Source organism: Corvus cornix, chromosome 3, assembly GCF_000738735.6.
Source record: "Corvus cornix cornix isolate S_Up_H32 chromosome 3, ASM73873v5, whole genome shotgun sequence".
Lineage (NCBI taxonomy): Eukaryota > Metazoa > Chordata > Aves > Passeriformes > Corvidae > Corvus > Corvus cornix.
This window is the reverse complement of record NC_047056.1, coordinates 65,138,533-65,156,256: the sequence shown is the minus strand read 5'-3', so window position 1 is coordinate 65,156,256 and position 17,724 is coordinate 65,138,533. Positions and strand designations below refer to the sequence as shown.

Sequence of the window (17,724 nt, the reverse complement as noted above, 5' to 3'; positions counted from 1 at the left end):
TTCTGTCCCCTCAACCACCAGTCTGTAAATTCAGTATACGTCTTAAGGAGATTACACCTTTTAAAACTCCACGAAAACCACAGGTACAAAGGCCCTCTCAAACACCTACTACCTAACCTCAGTCAACAAATTAATTCCTCCTCCATTTCACCAACGCATAAATTCTGTAATTTAACTACCACCATGCTGAATTAACTACACTTTAGCAAACTTCGTATTTTTTATTTTAGGTCACTATTCCCAAATAAATTCAAACTCTGAAAAGAAGTTTAATTTAAGTTCAGGAAGATCAAGAGCTGGAAGTTCTTGTTCCCATGTGTTAAATATAGGTAATATCACGTTTTCACCCAGTGCCACTTTGGGCCTTGAAGAAAGGTAGTTTTCACACTTCAGCCTTAACACCCCATCTAATATGAAATGTAACACTAGTGCTTTTTAACGGAGTTCTATTTCAAGGTTTTTGCACAGTAGATATGTACCATTTTCTTCATGAATGAAACCAAAAGTATTTTTATTTTTCACAGAAAGCACTACCTGCTCTTAAAAAAATAAAAAATTAAGCAATCTGTTGTAAAAACTTTGTAAATATGCAACACTGATTTGTACTAATCTTAAAAATACAAACCATCTATTTTAAATGTTTCTATTTCATTTTAAAATAACTTTTCAGGCAAATATTTTGCTCAAATGGAAATTCGATATTCGAAAAAGAGCCTGTTCTGTGATGTATTGTTACATTGCATTATTACAAATTACAACATTAACACCAAGTATCTGCTTAAGTATGTAACATCACTAAGTGGTCTGTCGCACTTCAATAGCTTACTGAGTGTATTTTGCCTTTTCAGCTGAATGAAAAGAAATTATCTAAGCAGACTTCTGGTGAGAAATATTGAAAGAACTGTATTCACTAACATTAAGTCACACAAAAGAAATTACTTCTAAAAAAAAAAGAACTAGCACACCATCACTGGATGTCAAGAAATAGCTTTTCTTCTTCCACATGGACAGTATCAAGCAACATTAGCAGGCAGCCAGCTTAAAAGCAGTCCCTTCAGAAACTTCTCCCTTGACTGTAAACACATTTCCAGTGTGAGAAGAGCAACACCAACTGCATTTTTAGCTGCCAGTGTATAACAAGCCTTCATGTGGAGTGCAGAGGATGATAAGCCCCAGCAGAGGCACTGAAGGCCATCCCAGGCATCAAGGGCAATGTACTCACAAACACTGCTGACAGCTTAGGGCCCAGGAGGTGGGCTGCAGGTTTCCTACTACAGCTTTACTAACTGACATAGCAAGCCTGAAAAAAACACCGTAATTTAGATGGCCTTCAAGCAGCTGATCAAAAGGCTCTGACAGAGGAGATGTAAACAACAGCCAAGGATGTTTCCATTTTAACTGCTTACCCCCTTGGGAGATCATCACCTCCGAAGGAGAGCTGGCAGAGTGGAATGGTGAGCCCAGTTCCTAACTGAGTCCCATCATTGCTGCAGCAGCAGGTAAACACACACTGACATCCCACATCAAACCAGGCAACCCAATGCCAACTTCCACCACTGAAATGCCTCCAGAGGTGCTGGCCAGACTGCCAAGGGACAGAAACACCTTCAACCACTGCAATTCCTCACTCTGTCGCAATAGAGGAATGAACAGATCTTGCACAAGCATAATCTTCCCAGTACTAAAAACTTAACAGTGGTGAATTGCTATTAAGGCCCATTCACATTGACAGCAATTTTAATAAAAAGTTATGTATTTATTGACATAAAGATTCTGGATTTAGTATTTTTCTTTTATCTGAACAATTTGTATGAGGATTTGAATAGGATTTTACCACTGAATATTACTACAAAGGCCAGTTTCTCAAAGCTTTATCAACTGGCTTCAAATACATTGCATTTCTGTACTTGTCATGGAAAGAAAGTCAGCACGATGTAGCTGACCAATTTTCATCTTGCAAGTCACTTCCAAGACCATAAAAGCAGAAAGATGTCCTATACAAATCTGCAGCCCAGTAAGAAGCTAAGAGGGGAATCTGACAGCAGAACTGGCTGTTGGGCCCACTGTTCCTTTTCCACTCCAGAGGCATTAAACCTCCTAAATACATTTCCAACTTTCTGTAAGACTTTAGGCCAGCTGCCAGTCTTCTCTCCTAGCAGAACTAGCTCCTACATATTTGTGCATAAATAGTAGCTGGACTGAAACCTAACAACTTAACTGAGTAAGTAGTTCTCCTGAAAGCCAGCTTTTACACCATAGCTTTTACTTAACCTAGTCTAATGAATGCAGCAGGAGCAGGGTACTTACCGATCAATCACAAACTCCTTCTGTCTTAGCAGCCCCTCTTTAATTTTCATTAAAGATTCCCAGTTGCTGGAGTCCTGATAGCTGGTAGCTGGGTAACTTGAACGAGATGTTCCAGGTGAAACCTGCATAAAATAATTGTAGGATTAGCCCCCAAAACAGTGAAGGTAAATAATGTCCTACATATTACAGCATTTACAAAGTGGTTTGTTCTCACAGAAACCTAAGGACTGTTTTTCAGTTTAATTCAGATTTGCTTTGTATAAAACAACTGGATTTATAAACAAATTTCTTGAAACAAACTTCAGCTCAGTGTCACTGATTTTATAATTTCTCTAATAAACAATTCATAGCTCTGAAAGCAGTTTGGAACTAATACCGCGTTAAGAATTTAACTACATCATCAAGAGGAAGACCATAAAATGTTCATATCCTATTGCAATCCTTGTAGCACTTCAAAGACATTGCTGGATAACTTTAAACCTGCTGGTAACTGCAGGTGACACTTGCCACTGACCCGGTCAACTCCCACCTGTAACAACGGCACACAGAGAAAGAGAAATTTCCCTTGACGTGCGTGCACTTAAAATGCAGAATATGGGAATATAATTCTGGCTAAATTGTAACTGTTTCTGACAATAAAAGTTTCACAAGTAACAGGTTTCAGGCTTTCTATTCATTTTCATAAAAACCATACTCTGTGTCTTGCAACAACTGAAATGAATGTGAACCAACAACATCATGGTTTGGAAGAAAAGAAAAAACTAACTGGGATGTTCAATCAAGAAAGCATTTATTACAAATTTATTACAAATATTTGCATTAGGAATTCACATAAGGTAAGGTTTAAGGTAGAGCTTCTGTGATCAAACAGGGATCCCAGCATCAACTGCCATGAAGTACCATTTAATCTTTTACCAGTTTTCTGAATCACTGAAAAAGGATAACTCTTTTTATTATCTGAGAAGTATCCTGGACTATGCTGTCTTTCTATGTTTTTGAAAAAGAGCAGAAGGAAAAAAAGTGAAAAAACATGGCTATTTAAAAAAAAAAATAGACTTTAGGCTATTTTTTCTTTTATAGCTCTACATTGTTTTAAATTTCATCTGAAATTACAAAAAAACGTATTAAGACCAAGACATATCATCAACAATTAAAGTAAGTTAAACAGTCGTGCTCCCTGCTTCTGGTCAAGAAGTTTGTAAGTGAATTGTAACACTGAATGGAAAGAATTCATTGCTTAAACCCCAATATCATGAGGTACTTAAGTCAGGAGCCAACTCCTCACAACATCTCTTCTGTAACTTTAAGAAGTATTTTTTTCCCATTCAGTCTAGTTCAGTTCAATCCCTAGCTTGCCCGCTGATGTATTTCTGCCCATTTATTCTAATTTAAAACTTAAAACCAGGTAAGATGACAAGACTTACCATTTCTAAAAATCTCTCAAGACTGTTACACCCCCACCTCGTCTCTCATGCCCTCAGGTCCCATTTATCTGCTTCAGAGAATATTTCTTTTGCTTAACAAACTGGATAGCTTCAATAGTAAGATCAGTTATGAATGATTAAAAAAAAAAAGAAAAAGCCAAAAACCAAACCCAAAGAACATCAATAGTCCTACACGTTAAATACTGCATGCCAATTAAAAGAAGTCTAAAATGGTAATCTTTTTTTTTGTTTGGGCAGTGATCTAATAAAACTCAAGTAAGACACTTAGTCATGATTCTTCCTGTAAGTAACATACATGTAGAGTCTTTATGGCTTAAGGAATCTAAAGTTTATTTTGCCTGGGTTGCTCCATCCAGACCACATCATTTCAAAGTCATCATTGGTGCTTACAGAATACCTTGGGATTGTCACATACTGTTCTGTATTAGTTATACATATGACTGGCTAAATTAAGAGGCACCAGCACAAACCTATTCCAGTGAAAGTCTCTTAGTGACCCATGCCATGACATGCAGTACAAAGTGACAACATCAGGAACTATCACTGGACTTCATGTTATGAATTTTTTTCCTTTGCTTTTCCCACTACAGTGCTGATGAATGCTTTCTTACATCCACTTCAACACCATTACACTGAAGTCAAAAAAGAAGAAAGAAACAGTCCTTATTGCAGCTGGGATTAGATCTTTACTTTTCAGAGCCACAGTCCTTCTCTACTCCAAAGAAAACTCACAAGCATTTGACATGATGAACAGGAAATATATGATTTTCTAAAGCCAAATCAACTTAATGAGCAAGATGAATTTTCTCTTCAAGACTGAACTATAAAAATGAAGAGATTAAAGACAACTATTTAAATGTGAACCTATCTTAAGTGACGACATTCTGGAAGTCACTGGTGGTTTCTCTAGGAGAGTTCTTCAATGCAAGCCGCCCCTTACAATCTAGCACCTCTACAAACTTTGTAATTTGCACTGAAGTTGGAAAAAAACTCTTCAAATTTGGTACAGTAAGTAACTATACAAGTCAAATACTGTGGCTGCTGAAAAGCAATGCAATGAGTTTTGCAAAGTTAAGAACAGAGTAATTTTTCGTGACATAGATGCCAACAATAGAGTGTTAGTTTAGGGTTTTTGTTAAATCTGAAACATAAAGCCTCCATAGATGACTCACTGAGATGCTTTAACTTTGGAACATACCCAATCCTATGGAGTATATACATGCTGTATATATATACATAACAACAAATGAAATACTACTTTGTATTATATTGTGTGCTTCAATTTTTCACTCAGAACAAAAATGTTTGATTCTGATATCATGTTTCATCCAATTAAAAAAAAAAAAGAATATACTAAAAATACCTCTCAGCACTTCCCAAAATAACAAGACACTTCACTCATTTATGAGCACATGGTGTTGACTACTACAGACAGCTTTCTAACTGCTTTGAATTGTGTGGTAACACACAAGCAGCCCGCTTACATTTGAGTACCTTGTCTCCTAAGGATATCAAACCAAATAGTGAGACCAGATACACTTCCAGGAGTCATATTTAGAAAGCCAGCCACAACTCCAAGCCCTTAACCTGAATCGTCCACAGCTACAAAACAAAATACCATCTGGAAAGACACAGCATTCTTTTCTATCTGTCCTACAAAATACAACTATTTTTGTCACCTGGCACCTCTTCTGAGAGTATCACCCTTGTCCTGAAAACATCTGTTCAGTTAGAACAGAATCCTTTGCACAGTGACATCCAAAGGTCCTCACTAGCTTGTTTTGTGACAAAGGCTTGGCAAGCCTTCAAGTCACTGCAGAGGGAAAGTCAGCTGCTGGGGAAAAAAAAAAAAAATCTTTGCTGTACTAACCTAGATGCAAATACTTACTGCTGGAAGAGACATTGCTGACTGATAATTTCATGTTTATTTATCAGTGGAAAAACAATTTTTCTGTGAACAGAGTGTAACATCATTTAGACAACTTAGGTCAAATATGGCTGGGTTTTTAATTGGGCTAATTAAAATTATCTTCTCAAATATGCCCATAGTTTCTGCTTGAAGCAGATCAGTGTCTCAGCACACAGAGCAGCCCAGCATTCCATGTGTAACATGCTGTAGCACTTCAAATGATGTCATTTACTACATCACAAAGTAAAGGCGAAGTCCAAAAATGTCAATATAATAGTTAAGCTCAAAGAAAAACCCCACAAAAAATCAACGTATTTGAAAGAGGTTTTTTTTTGTGAAAGTTGCAGGTTAAATAATTTAGTGCTGTCCATACTACAACTGTAAAGTTTTCACAGTCCATTACTAACAACTAGCAGAGCATCAAGAATTATGCCAAGTGAGTGATCCCTTCTGGACAACTGCTTACACTGCCTTACACTATCATAAACTCCTGTCCATAGGGATCATTCTTCTCTTGCTGCATTTTACAGGCATTACCCAACAGAAGGAGAATTCCTTGCATCCACAGCTAATCCAAGGCAAAGAATCAACACAACCAATGTTAGCAGGAGCTAAGGATTCCCCTTTTGACTGACAGTTGAGGGAACACATAAGGGTGACCCCTCAGGCTGTACCTCAGGGACATCACTGGATGGATGATGTGGGAGAAAGAAGAGGTGGATGTGGCAGCAGTAAGCTCAAATGCACTACTGTCACAGAGGTGCCTCTTGTGTACGGGTCACCTGTGATAGGAAAAGGCACAGTGACTGCAGCAGTCACTGAGGAGCTCCATAACTGCTCCCCACCCTGGGTAAGGAAAAAATTATTTACCCATCCCTTCCTCTCCACCCAGATTTCTTCCTTACATCAGGCAGAGTGTTTCAGCTCACAACAGCTCCCATAATTTAGACAATCTCAAAAGATCGTCCATCCTTCTGCAGGCAAAACATGACAGGGATAGTGGCTCTCATGCAGGAAAAGCAACAGAAGGCTGCAACCATGGAATAAGGCCCTAATTTTAAGGAATCATTTATACAGAAAGGCTATGCCTTGCAGAAATGCACTAGAAAAACAGCTACAAAGCTGAATCCTCCACAATGTAACAGATTCTGAGCTGGGTAAAAACAAGACTACAGACAAGAATCCCTAATTTGTGGTATCTGTATCTCACCACCACCTACCTACTGCATAACTCTGCTCTATCTTTGCCTTTTAGGGAAGATAGTGTTTCTGTTCAGCAGGATATAATCACTACATTTCTTGGCAGCAACATCTAGGCTGTATCACAATTTGCTATGCTTTCACAAATTTCCAGCAGTCACGGGGGAAAGAACATCTAATCATGCCCTTGCACTTTTATTTCAGCCATGGTACCTGTGGTGTTCTTTGGGGAATTTTTTTAATGAGGAAAATATCGTTAAAATCAAAATTGAAACACCATCAAATGGTGAGGTACTAGGAAATACAGGTGTATTGTAGAGAGGTTAGCACTGCCAACAGCAACACAAAAATCAATAAGGCTTGGAAAAAAAAATCCCGAACACATACTTTATACAGACATGCAACCTGCAAAGTAGTTAATATAAGAGGGACCAAAATTAATGTGGAGAATAAACTTGACAGGAGTTCACAATTTAACCTGCCTGAAAATCAGCTTAATGCAAGTCACGATTGCATATATATGGTGTGACAGGGCACACAAAAAGGGGGTGAGGGAAGGATAAAATAGTGACTTTAAACAGCTCTGGCATAAACCCAGTTGCAAGAGTATGTCTGTAAGTACAGCGCCCAGAACCAGAAAGTCACTGAAATGGTAAAACATGTTCAAAGAGAAACTTTCATGACTAAAAATCTTAGGGAGAGTGATTTATGATAAAAAGCTAAATATCATGAAGGCTGAAGAGACATGAAATCAGACAGTAAATACCTTGTTTCCTAGGTTGAGAGTCCATGTAAACGAAGGTTGATGGAATGAAAATTGAGATATGGCAATCTGGGGTAAGAGTATCAGGAGAAAACAAACAAACAAACAGAAACCAGCAAACAATAACAAAAAACCTCATCAAACCAACTAAAGAGATGGAGAAAAGTAGCAAAAGCATATTACAAACAACTGAGAGAAGATCCAAATTTTAGAATTTTAGAATTTTAGAATCTGCACTGGATTAAGTTTAGAAATAAAGGGGCAAGCCAGTCCTTACTTGCACATCAGGACTTCCTTTCAGTGTTAGGGTTAAATTATGCATACATGTGACTAAAGACACACTGCCTACACTATGCCAAGAGCAGAATAATCACGGTTAGGCACCAAATACACAAAAATTCAAGAATCAAAATTCATTTTAAAAGGGATCACCTCAAAGATACATAGCCAGACCTGAACTGCATGGATGCTACATCTGTTATATGACTTTTTAAAGCTTTTCCAATAAAAAATTAAAATACTAATGCTATTTACAGACACCACCATCATCATAAACTTTTAGAAAATGGAAAGTTTTCAAAATGGGGAAGAATAAACAGTAATAGCATTCACATGCCTCCTAAAAGCAGCACTCGCTCTAGTCATTACACTTTCACAAGCACGTTTCTTCGAACTTCCTTCACAAATGAAATCCCCATTGCACACAGGGCAACACACTTAATTCAAACCTCACAGATTCTACTCTCATAACCCTGGGAGGAACATGACAGTCCTACAAGTCACTGTTATTTGTGTATTTACTTCTTCCCCAACATTGTTTATACTGCAGCTGAAGCTTCTGAACTTTATCAAGGTTAGGTCTGATAACCACCACAAGGGAGGAAGACATGGTCCCTTGGCACAGTAGCTTCCAAATGAATTAAGAGCAAAGCATAGCAAGTACACGGTTGCTGGGATACTACAAGAGATGGGAGAAAACAAAGGCTAAGGTCAGATAGTCACTATTCACCATGGAGGAAAAAATTTTAAATAAATAGAAAACAAGCAGAGATTTTCTACTGATGGCATAGTTACAGGGTTTTGATAGCAACTGCGTGGTCACTTAAATGTGGCATAAATGTACACTGCTATCAAAGGGAGGGGGCCTGTTCTCCTGCCTCTTCTCACCACTTCAAATGTTCATACCTTTCAGCTCCCTCCTGACAGCCCCAGTCCTACACTCTTCCCTCCATCCCACACACATGAAGGTTATTTGTATCTCAGTCAGACTCTTACCAGATTCATTGCACAAGGCCATGTGAGATCCAGCACTGGCACATACTCTTAGGTAGGAAAGCAGTGTACAAGACAACACATTTTGCAGTGGCACAGGTTTGTGCTGAATTAGTACGAACATGACCACAAGCTGAATTATCTCAACTCCAGGCACTGCCAAACCCTCCCAAAGTACCAGTGTATAGATTGAATATTTTCTAAACTTCTGAAAAAAACCCTACAATGCAGTCGCTATGACATTGTCAAGTTGTTGGCCAAGACCTGGTGTTTAGATAAGCCATCAGTTCAAGAAAAGGAACTTGCACATCAAGATGGCATAACAGATTAAAAGTCTTCTGCACTTTATTACCTTTCAAAATAGTCCTTTCTGTGTCGTCTATATGAATTATGAGAGCACACACAGGACCAGCAGTATAGTCCTAGCCTACAGTCAGAGAGTGCCCGTGTAAGATCTCTGTGTTCAGAACCTGCATTCAGCAGGGGATCCTGAATAAGCAGAAATATAACAGGGGACTAGTGAGGGAAGGGAACTGGAATTCTGGTCACCGCTTAACTGGCAAGGTTTTGTTCCTCTTAGCATCCCTGATGGTACTGTGCAAAAGCCTCCAACGACAAAGAAGTCAATAGATTAACTCTGAAAAGACTTTGCAAGATCGCTAGGGATGCATGTTGTTAGCGCAGAGACAAGGGCAGTCTCCTAGAGGAGGCTGCAGCCACCCAGCACTCCTCCCTGACTTTCCTGACTCTCATCTCTGCCCCCTAAGTTACTATGCTCCTGAAGGGTGACACTGGCACTCTCGGAGCTGCACACAGGATATGATACGCCCTCCTCTGCTTATCTTCCCCTGAACAACCACACTTGGTTTGCTTTTATGTGTTGTTATAACATTCCTTCATACTCCATGCAACACCAATATTATTTTTGTCATAAATCCTTTCCATTTATATTCTGGCAAATGTTTTGAACACAAAACACTTCTAGGTGCTACTTAATATGACGTTAAAAGCAACAGTGCCTGGAATTTTCCACTGATAACGACTGGGTCTTTCCTAAGTATAGAAGCACTTGTTTTATTAAGTGTTCATTTTATCTTCCCACTGCATTTAAATTCAAATGCTCTTTACTATTAAAAAAAATTTAAACATCTGGAGATGAAAGGGAGTTTCCACAAGAACAACTTTCTTTTTTAAAGCTTTTAGTTGAAGTTTCTGTTAAATTCATTATTTCTTTTTGTTTCTTACTCTGTCCTGAAAAGCAGCATGACCAAAAAGTGACTACAGTTATTCAAAAAGACCACTGTTTTACGCGCTGCATAAATACAGGACATGTTATTCACTACAAAAAATTATGAACTGTACAAGTAAGGCAGAAGTAGCTTAAAAAAAAGAAATAATTGTAACAAATAACCATGAAGGACCCGTAAAGTATCTCAGAAATCCTCAACCAAGTTCTGATCATTAAATGTCCATTGCTAATACATACAAACACCAGTTTACTGAGTGCCAGTCTTGATTGCTCACTTACCATGCTTGCTCATGGCTAAGGTGGATGTAAAAAGTGACCTAGAAAGCAATTTAAAAAGCATCTGGTTTTTGCCTGCCTGCACAAACTTTGTAAGGATGAGCAGAGCTGGCCATCAATCTTGCACAGAAACTAACAGGAGTCCTCCTGCAACAAAAAAGTAACAAAAAGGGAGTGCAACCTGTGTGAATATAAGAGAAAAAAAGCCACAACCCACACTTACCCTACTGAAAACGGAAACTTAGAAAAATCTTATAAGCACAGAGCACCAAATTTTCTTAATGAAACATGCAAACATATTGGAAGAGAGGGAAGCCACTATGAATTTAATGTGAAGCAGGAGCATACATCTGGGGAAAAGTGATGCTCTGCAATTTCTTTATCAAGTGTCTGGATTTCTCAAATGGCAGATGTCTAGATTCTGTGAAGGGTGTTGGCCCCTAAATGAGAAAACTGAGCCTCTTCTTTCCTGCATTCCATTTGCTTTAGCTTTTCATGACTTTACAAGAAACATGAGCCATGTCTGTAACACTCAGCACAATTAACTTTAAAAGAAGTTTAAAAGAAAATTAAAGTTTAAAAGAAACAAAAGAATCCCACAAAAATAAAGCAGAAACGTTAAAAATATTTGTATTAGAACAAATCCTAGTATTCCCACAAACTCAAGAAAGTACATTTTATTTAAAAACAATAATCCAGGACTGGTCTCTATGAGCACTTGCAGAAAGAATGGAGTGAAATTACTGGAACACGTGCACTTCAAGTTTTGCAGATGCAACTTCTGCACATGTTATAGCTAATGGGGAAGGAATGATTAGGTAATACACTTTTCCACTTCCTTTTAGGCTGATAAACCAAAATTGTTAGCAGTAACAAAGACATCCCCTCACACACACACCTTTGTTCTTCTCCAGCTCTTATTACCACAAACACAGATTTAAAAAACAAGGCAAAAAAGACAAGAATACTCTATAAACAATGGCAAGTGAGGGATTTAGTAAAGTTGCCTTACCAGGGATTGGCAGAGCAAACCGAGTTCTCTACTAAAACAGTCTCGTGCAGAGTTAATAAGATCTGTAGACATCAGAGCTCTGCACAACGTTGAGTACAGTACTCGTTTACATTTATTGGTGACTACCTTGAAAAACTTCCATGGGTGGGAAAATCAGCGCCATACTCATGTTTTCTGTCCCAACTGCAGGAATTCTTCCCAGAAGGAATTAGCTGTTTCAGCCAGCAAACCAAGCAGAACAGCACATGGATCTACCGTGAAGATTAAATTGCTTCAAGCAGGGATTTTACCACCATCCCTGTACAGCATCACATATATGATATATCATCACATAAATATTTCAGTCACTTGCCCCAGAATTTTGAAAAATAAAAAAAAACCTGACTTTTTTTTTTTTTTTTTTTTTTTTTTTTTTTTAAGGCTCACAAGGAGACACCATGTACTTGCATGACTGTCTCAATTTCAGATGCATTTACAGAGGCTCTGCACCTCTGACAAATCAGGCCCTGGAATCTCAGAAGTCAGACATTTGAAAATCCTAGCCTGAAACTTCTGCATCACTGATAAACAGAAGAAATGTTGCCAATTTAACACTGGACTGTGTGTGAAACCAGGAACCACACAACCATGGAAGGTAGTCCCATAATTCGTGTGTGAAGTAAGCGACAGATATTTGAACTGTTTGGCTTCAATCCAGATTGAACCTTTTCCACTTGAGTTTATGAGGGGTACTTGAAACACACTTGTCTCTAGCAAAAGCAGCAGTATGATGTAAGGGTGCATCCAAACATCCGTGTCAGTGTGTGAAGGTGTTTTCCTTCCTTGCAAGATAAACTCATGGGGAGCCCTAGCACCTTCTTTATATAAGCAGAAAGGCTAGAAGTTCACACTAAAAAAAAAATAAGTATCACTTTCAAGACTAGCAATTAGTACTTGTACCTGTAGGTCACCTGTAGGTCTCCAAGTTTCTTAAAAAGAAACTAGACTTATTATTCTCATTCTACAGAGAGGAAATTGAGACAAGAACAAAGACAATTTGTCCATGTCTCTTCAAAGAGCACCAAAACACAGTAGATTCTCTAGTGTGGAAACCATTTTGTGAACCAAATACTGGTTTTAACAGACACAAATGAGACTATCTCTACCTAAAGAAAACAAAATGTGTTGATTGAAGTAGGCTCATTTAGAAGGTGGGAAAATTCATGTTTCAGAATGAACTACCTTTGTTTTCATTTTCTAATTCAAGAGATGTCAATGATAATGTTATACCAAGTACTCACATAACCAATTGATACAGAGGACTGTATTTCAAAATCATAGAACCAATTCATTTTCAATAAAGGCCACAAAAAGAGGAAAGCAAATAGTTTCTTTTGTAAGAACAAAGTCATAAAAGCAGGACAAAAGCTCTCCACATGACCTCAGTGGTCAGGCAGCTACAGCCAAAACAATATGTGAGACCACACTTGACAAAGCTTCCATGCTCCAGTGACTTACAGCAGAACTTCCATGAGGAAGCAGCTGCCTGAAACAAAATACATAGTCAGAAAATATCTGCAAGACCAGGAAATCTCTTCTTGCTATTCAGAGCTAGTCTGAACCAAGGAGTGGACCCATGTTTTTATTTGGTACATTCTGCAACAGAATAAAGAAAAATACGAAGTTTTGTACCTCAAATTCTCAGGTAATGAAATTCAGGATCTTAATTTTCTGGGGTGCTTTTTTGCTGAATGCTTTTTTCCTGCAAAAGTAATTTTGAATCAGCACTCCACTTCCAAACAGAGAAAAGACATTCTGCTTCTTAAATAGACTTCAGTGATTTCTGAAGAAGTAAAAAAAAACCTTAATGTTTTAGCTATGAATTGCATGAAACAAAGATATGAAGCAACAGATAGCTGTTCACCATGGGAATTGTGCTAGTCTTATTTATAGTCACTCCGTAGAGGGAAGGGGAAAAAATAACTAAACTGCAGAGCAATGGACAGAAGAAATGAAGAAAAGACACACACCATTCTGTAACACCAGAATGTAACACCAAGCAAGAGAAAGAAAGGTGTTTCTGGTTCCCACTTCTCAAAGCAGGGACACCTGAAAATCAGCCTGAAAACTCTTTAAAAGGTTGATTTAATGCCATTTCCATGTTGATCTGAATGAAGATCCCAGTGAGGCAAGATGTGGAGGCCACTGGTCTACTTGCTGCCCCTCCACACTACCTGAGGGTGATCACTGTAATACTCTGCACAAGCGAATCCTTCAGCTTCTTAATGCTGCCAAAGCATTCATCGTTTGGGTAATATTTATGCATTTCTGTTAGGACAACTTTCAGCTGAAAACAGGTAGCAGCAAAAGCTAAAGCCCAATCATTTCTCCTCAGTTCTGAAGTTACCCTTTCAAGTGGAGATAATCCAGCACCACCACTTGGCAACTGAAACACGGTCTTCCAACTTTATCTCTCCTTCATGTGCCTTTGTCCCGCTGTTCATCTATCACTCACAACATGTCAAATAACACAACTAATCTCTGTGCTTCCCAGAACAGTTTATCTGAAAGACACTCAACACAGTTTCTTAGGTATAAGGATCTCGGCACACCACCTAAAGCACATTGTTCAGCCTTACCAATAAGCACTAAAACACAGTTTTCCCAGGTGTTTCACAGAAATGAAGAACCTTCACTGTAATGAAGATCACTGAATTTCCTATCCTGTCTCATGTTGCTATTTTGAAGACACTTGGCATCACTGCAGATACCTGCTACTAGTAAATTATACGACCTTCATTAACCTAGTGAAAAGGTACACTTCGTTGCTGTGAAAGCCACCAAGTACTTACAAGAACAGAGTTTTTTGTGTTGTCAATATTTTGTTGCAAAATAAACCATCTACATGCGTCAAGTCTGTGCTAATTGTATTGTCTCCATGTGAAATAAGTGCTTCCCTAAGGTGGTATAGGAAGAGGAAGGACACAGTCAACTTTCAGAGCAAGAGCCAGGCAAAACTTTTTGTTTCCCTTCGCTTCTAACACTGGGTCAAAGCACCAAAGACAATAAACAGGCGTGACACACTTCTGCACACTGTGATTTACTTTAATGGTTTAAGGTTCATGCCAGTAACAGCAACTGAAACAAAAACATTCAAGATGACCTTTCCAAAAAATGTCTTTGGTCAGTAAAAAATCAGATGACTACCAGAGCGTTCACCACTCCCAAAAAGAGAAATGTTTCAGACTAAGTTGTATAGTTTTCTATTGATTTATTTTGTACTTTTTTTTACATCACTTTGCAACGGTATGCTTTAAAAGCTGCAGCCTCAAAAAGTAATTTCATCTTGTTTGTAAAGATGAAAAAAACCATGAAGATCAAACTAATTTAATGTCTATCCAATGGTTAGGAAATGTAAATACATCTTGTCCCAGAGGAGAATAACATGATGCAAAGCCTAGATTTCTCAGCAGAGCTCTTTCCTATAACACTAATAAAGACTGTAAGTCTCACTATAGAAAAGCAGGAGCATCTGCAGTCTCAGAAAGGCAACTTCCTCCACATAAATCCAGAAGATACTGAGATTACAGATGTGAGTGAGATTCACTGAAGTCCGATAATCATTAAAGGAGGCATCAGGTAAAACATACAAGCAAAAGGGCCATAAGTCTATCAAATTCAAGTAAAAAACCTCAAATGCATTAAAAAAAACTATTATCTCTGAATTGATGAGGCTATTGCCTTATCTGGTGTGATTCTGGAATGCTATTCACACCAGCACTGAAAATGTTGATTTTCCTGCACTTTCGAAGGAAGGAAAAACTCACATTTCCCTTTAGGCTGTATTAGGCTTGCAGCACAAAGGGGAAGGATACATTAGCTGGGTCCTTTCTCTTAGAGAACAGGAAAAAGGGTCCTGTAAGCCATATTTGCTGAGATCTGGATGGCTACAAGCAATTACCCATCGCAGAATCAGGCCAGAAAACTACTGCTTACAAAAAGGAAAGATCTTATTTTAGAGTTCAGCTTCAATACCAACATCTGCTACTCCGTCCCACATACACACAAACTAGCACATCTGTGGGAGCATTCACTTCTTCCTTCTCTCTGTTTTGCGTTACTGTTAAACCAAATGTGCAACACAAGAACCTCTGCCACGTGAGATCACAGAGGTACTTTTGCAGTGTGAGAGAAAACAGCAGCAGAGTCATGAAACAACTCACTAACCAGACTACTCAGACTTACTGTTGAATTTCTTTACTTGTATATTATAAATAATTGGACTTGGGTCGCAGCCCATTTCTATGTAGAGTCATGATTATCAGTGGACCAGACAGTGACACCTCAAACTCTTTACAGATTATAGAGGTGGCCAGTGTCTACAGCTCAAATTTTGAAAACTAGCACAAGAAAGGCAAAAATAATCCAGGAAATTATTACCAATGTGAATAGAAGTCTTACGATTATTATTTAAATATAGCAGCTGGTATGCTGAAGTACAGCACGTCTCTTTTTAGACGTTATCCCAAACATCAACCAGATCTCTAAATAATTTCTGAGAAGAAACATGTTCTAGTGGTAGATTCCTAATCCCCCTGGAGAAAGCCCAGATCATCTCCATTTAAGGTCAAGCAGGCAACAGCTGCACATTTTTGTTCCCCAGAACAAAATGCAGCAGACCAAAACCTCCAGAACAGATTCCTTTTTTAAAGCCTTTCCTTTCTGATATCCACGGGTGTCTGGACCTGTTCACCCAGGAGTGAATGAAAACAGCACAATGATGTGCTCATATATTGTGTCTGTACTTGTCAGACTTGACATGTCCCATAAGCAGTACTTTGGCATCTGCCTCAGAATCACACCAAAACCTCCATGAGTTACACAAGGGAATGATACTAACCTGAACTACAAAAATGTTCTCAAGAGACTGTTCCTAAACAAGCGTGTTTTCAGAGAACCAACATCAATACAAGACCTACAACCCTCATGGGGTCTGAACTTGTACATGTTATTGCTATTTGGCAAATACATTTTCCATCTTAAAATTCTTATCAGAGTTAGACATTTAGAGAAGATGTGTATTATATTGCTGATGAGAGCCTAGTATTTTTTCAGTGCCTTAATTTGTACATTAAAATATCAGTCTTTAAAATGGAGACCAAGCTATGACTGTGTCAGCAGCTCACACACAAAACCAAATTCTTTTAATGTATCTCATTTCTAAAAAGCTCCAATTCATTAACAAAAAGAGCCAAAAATTTGGGGTTGTGTAACTAAATAACATGATAATTCTACATCAGTTTGGTAAAAGGGTGGAACGGCATTGCAGCTGCTGCAGTGCTGGGTGTTGGACTTCATAACAAAATATAGAGGGTGAATTTCAATGGTACAAGTTTCATAGTACATCTTAGAAAAAGCAAACGATCCAATACTAGCACTTTTCTTGGCTGACAGCATGCAATAAAAACATGAAACATCCCTCATAAAAAAGCCAAATAGTTTGCTTGACTGTGAGAGATTTATAATGTTAATAATGCCATTATAAGTAAATTATGAAACACTTTACACCAGTAAAGAACCATCACTCCTCACTGTGAAGATATTCAATTAACTTTCAACTGAAATATGTGACCCCAGACTTCCTGGGTTTGATATTAAAGGACAACTGAAAGCAGGCAGATTTATTATACTAAAACCAAGTTGCTAACTTCAACTATGATATAACCAATTTGCAAAAGAGCTAAACTGTACTCACAAAAATAAAAATAGAGCTCCATTTGAAACAGGGTGGTGCATCACCACCAACGCCCTTCTGTCTCTGGTTTGAACGATGTACCACAGCAGGGCTTCCAGGGAACAAAAAAACCAAACTAAGCCAAAAAACTCTCCCTGTCTGGGGTCCCGCTTAAAGCCAAGCACTCATCTATGCTAAACAATTATTGTCAAAACTGAATCACACATAAGTGTTCAGTTAGGCTGAGCTTCTGTATTTCTGCTTGCAATTTCCAAATCAGGAAAAAGCACATGCTGTCAGTTGCATCCACACAGAAAGCCTGATGCTGGATGCTCGTACACTTGACAGCTTAATCCTTTCACATCCAGTAAATCCTTCACTTCCTGGATGCACAGAACCTACTCTGTATATGCACTACGTTGTCACTTCTCAACACAGGAGAGTATACATAAGATAACCTGTAAAGTAGCATCAAGCTGCTACTCTTATCCAAACAAAGAGAAAGCGTTCTCAAAAAATTCACTTAAATAGTTTCCAGCCACAAAAAGTGGGAGGGGAAGAAAAAACGTGGAAGTGTG

The 17,724-nt window shown here is 38.3% G+C and overlaps 1 protein-coding gene across 2 annotated transcripts in view; it reads right to left on the bottom strand.

Annotated features, from left to right (window-relative positions):
- The window catches only part of CEP85L (centrosomal protein 85 like), a 139,708-nt gene that overhangs the window by 25,136 nt on the left and 96,848 nt on the right, over window positions 1-17,724 (bottom strand). For both annotated transcript variants that reach the window (XM_010402484.4, XM_039568412.1), the window contains exon 4: window positions 2,308-2,429. In XM_010402484.4, the coding sequence (XP_010400786.1) occupies window positions 2,308-2,429 (122 nt within the window). The remainder of the gene's footprint in view (window positions 1-2,307; window positions 2,430-17,724) is intronic.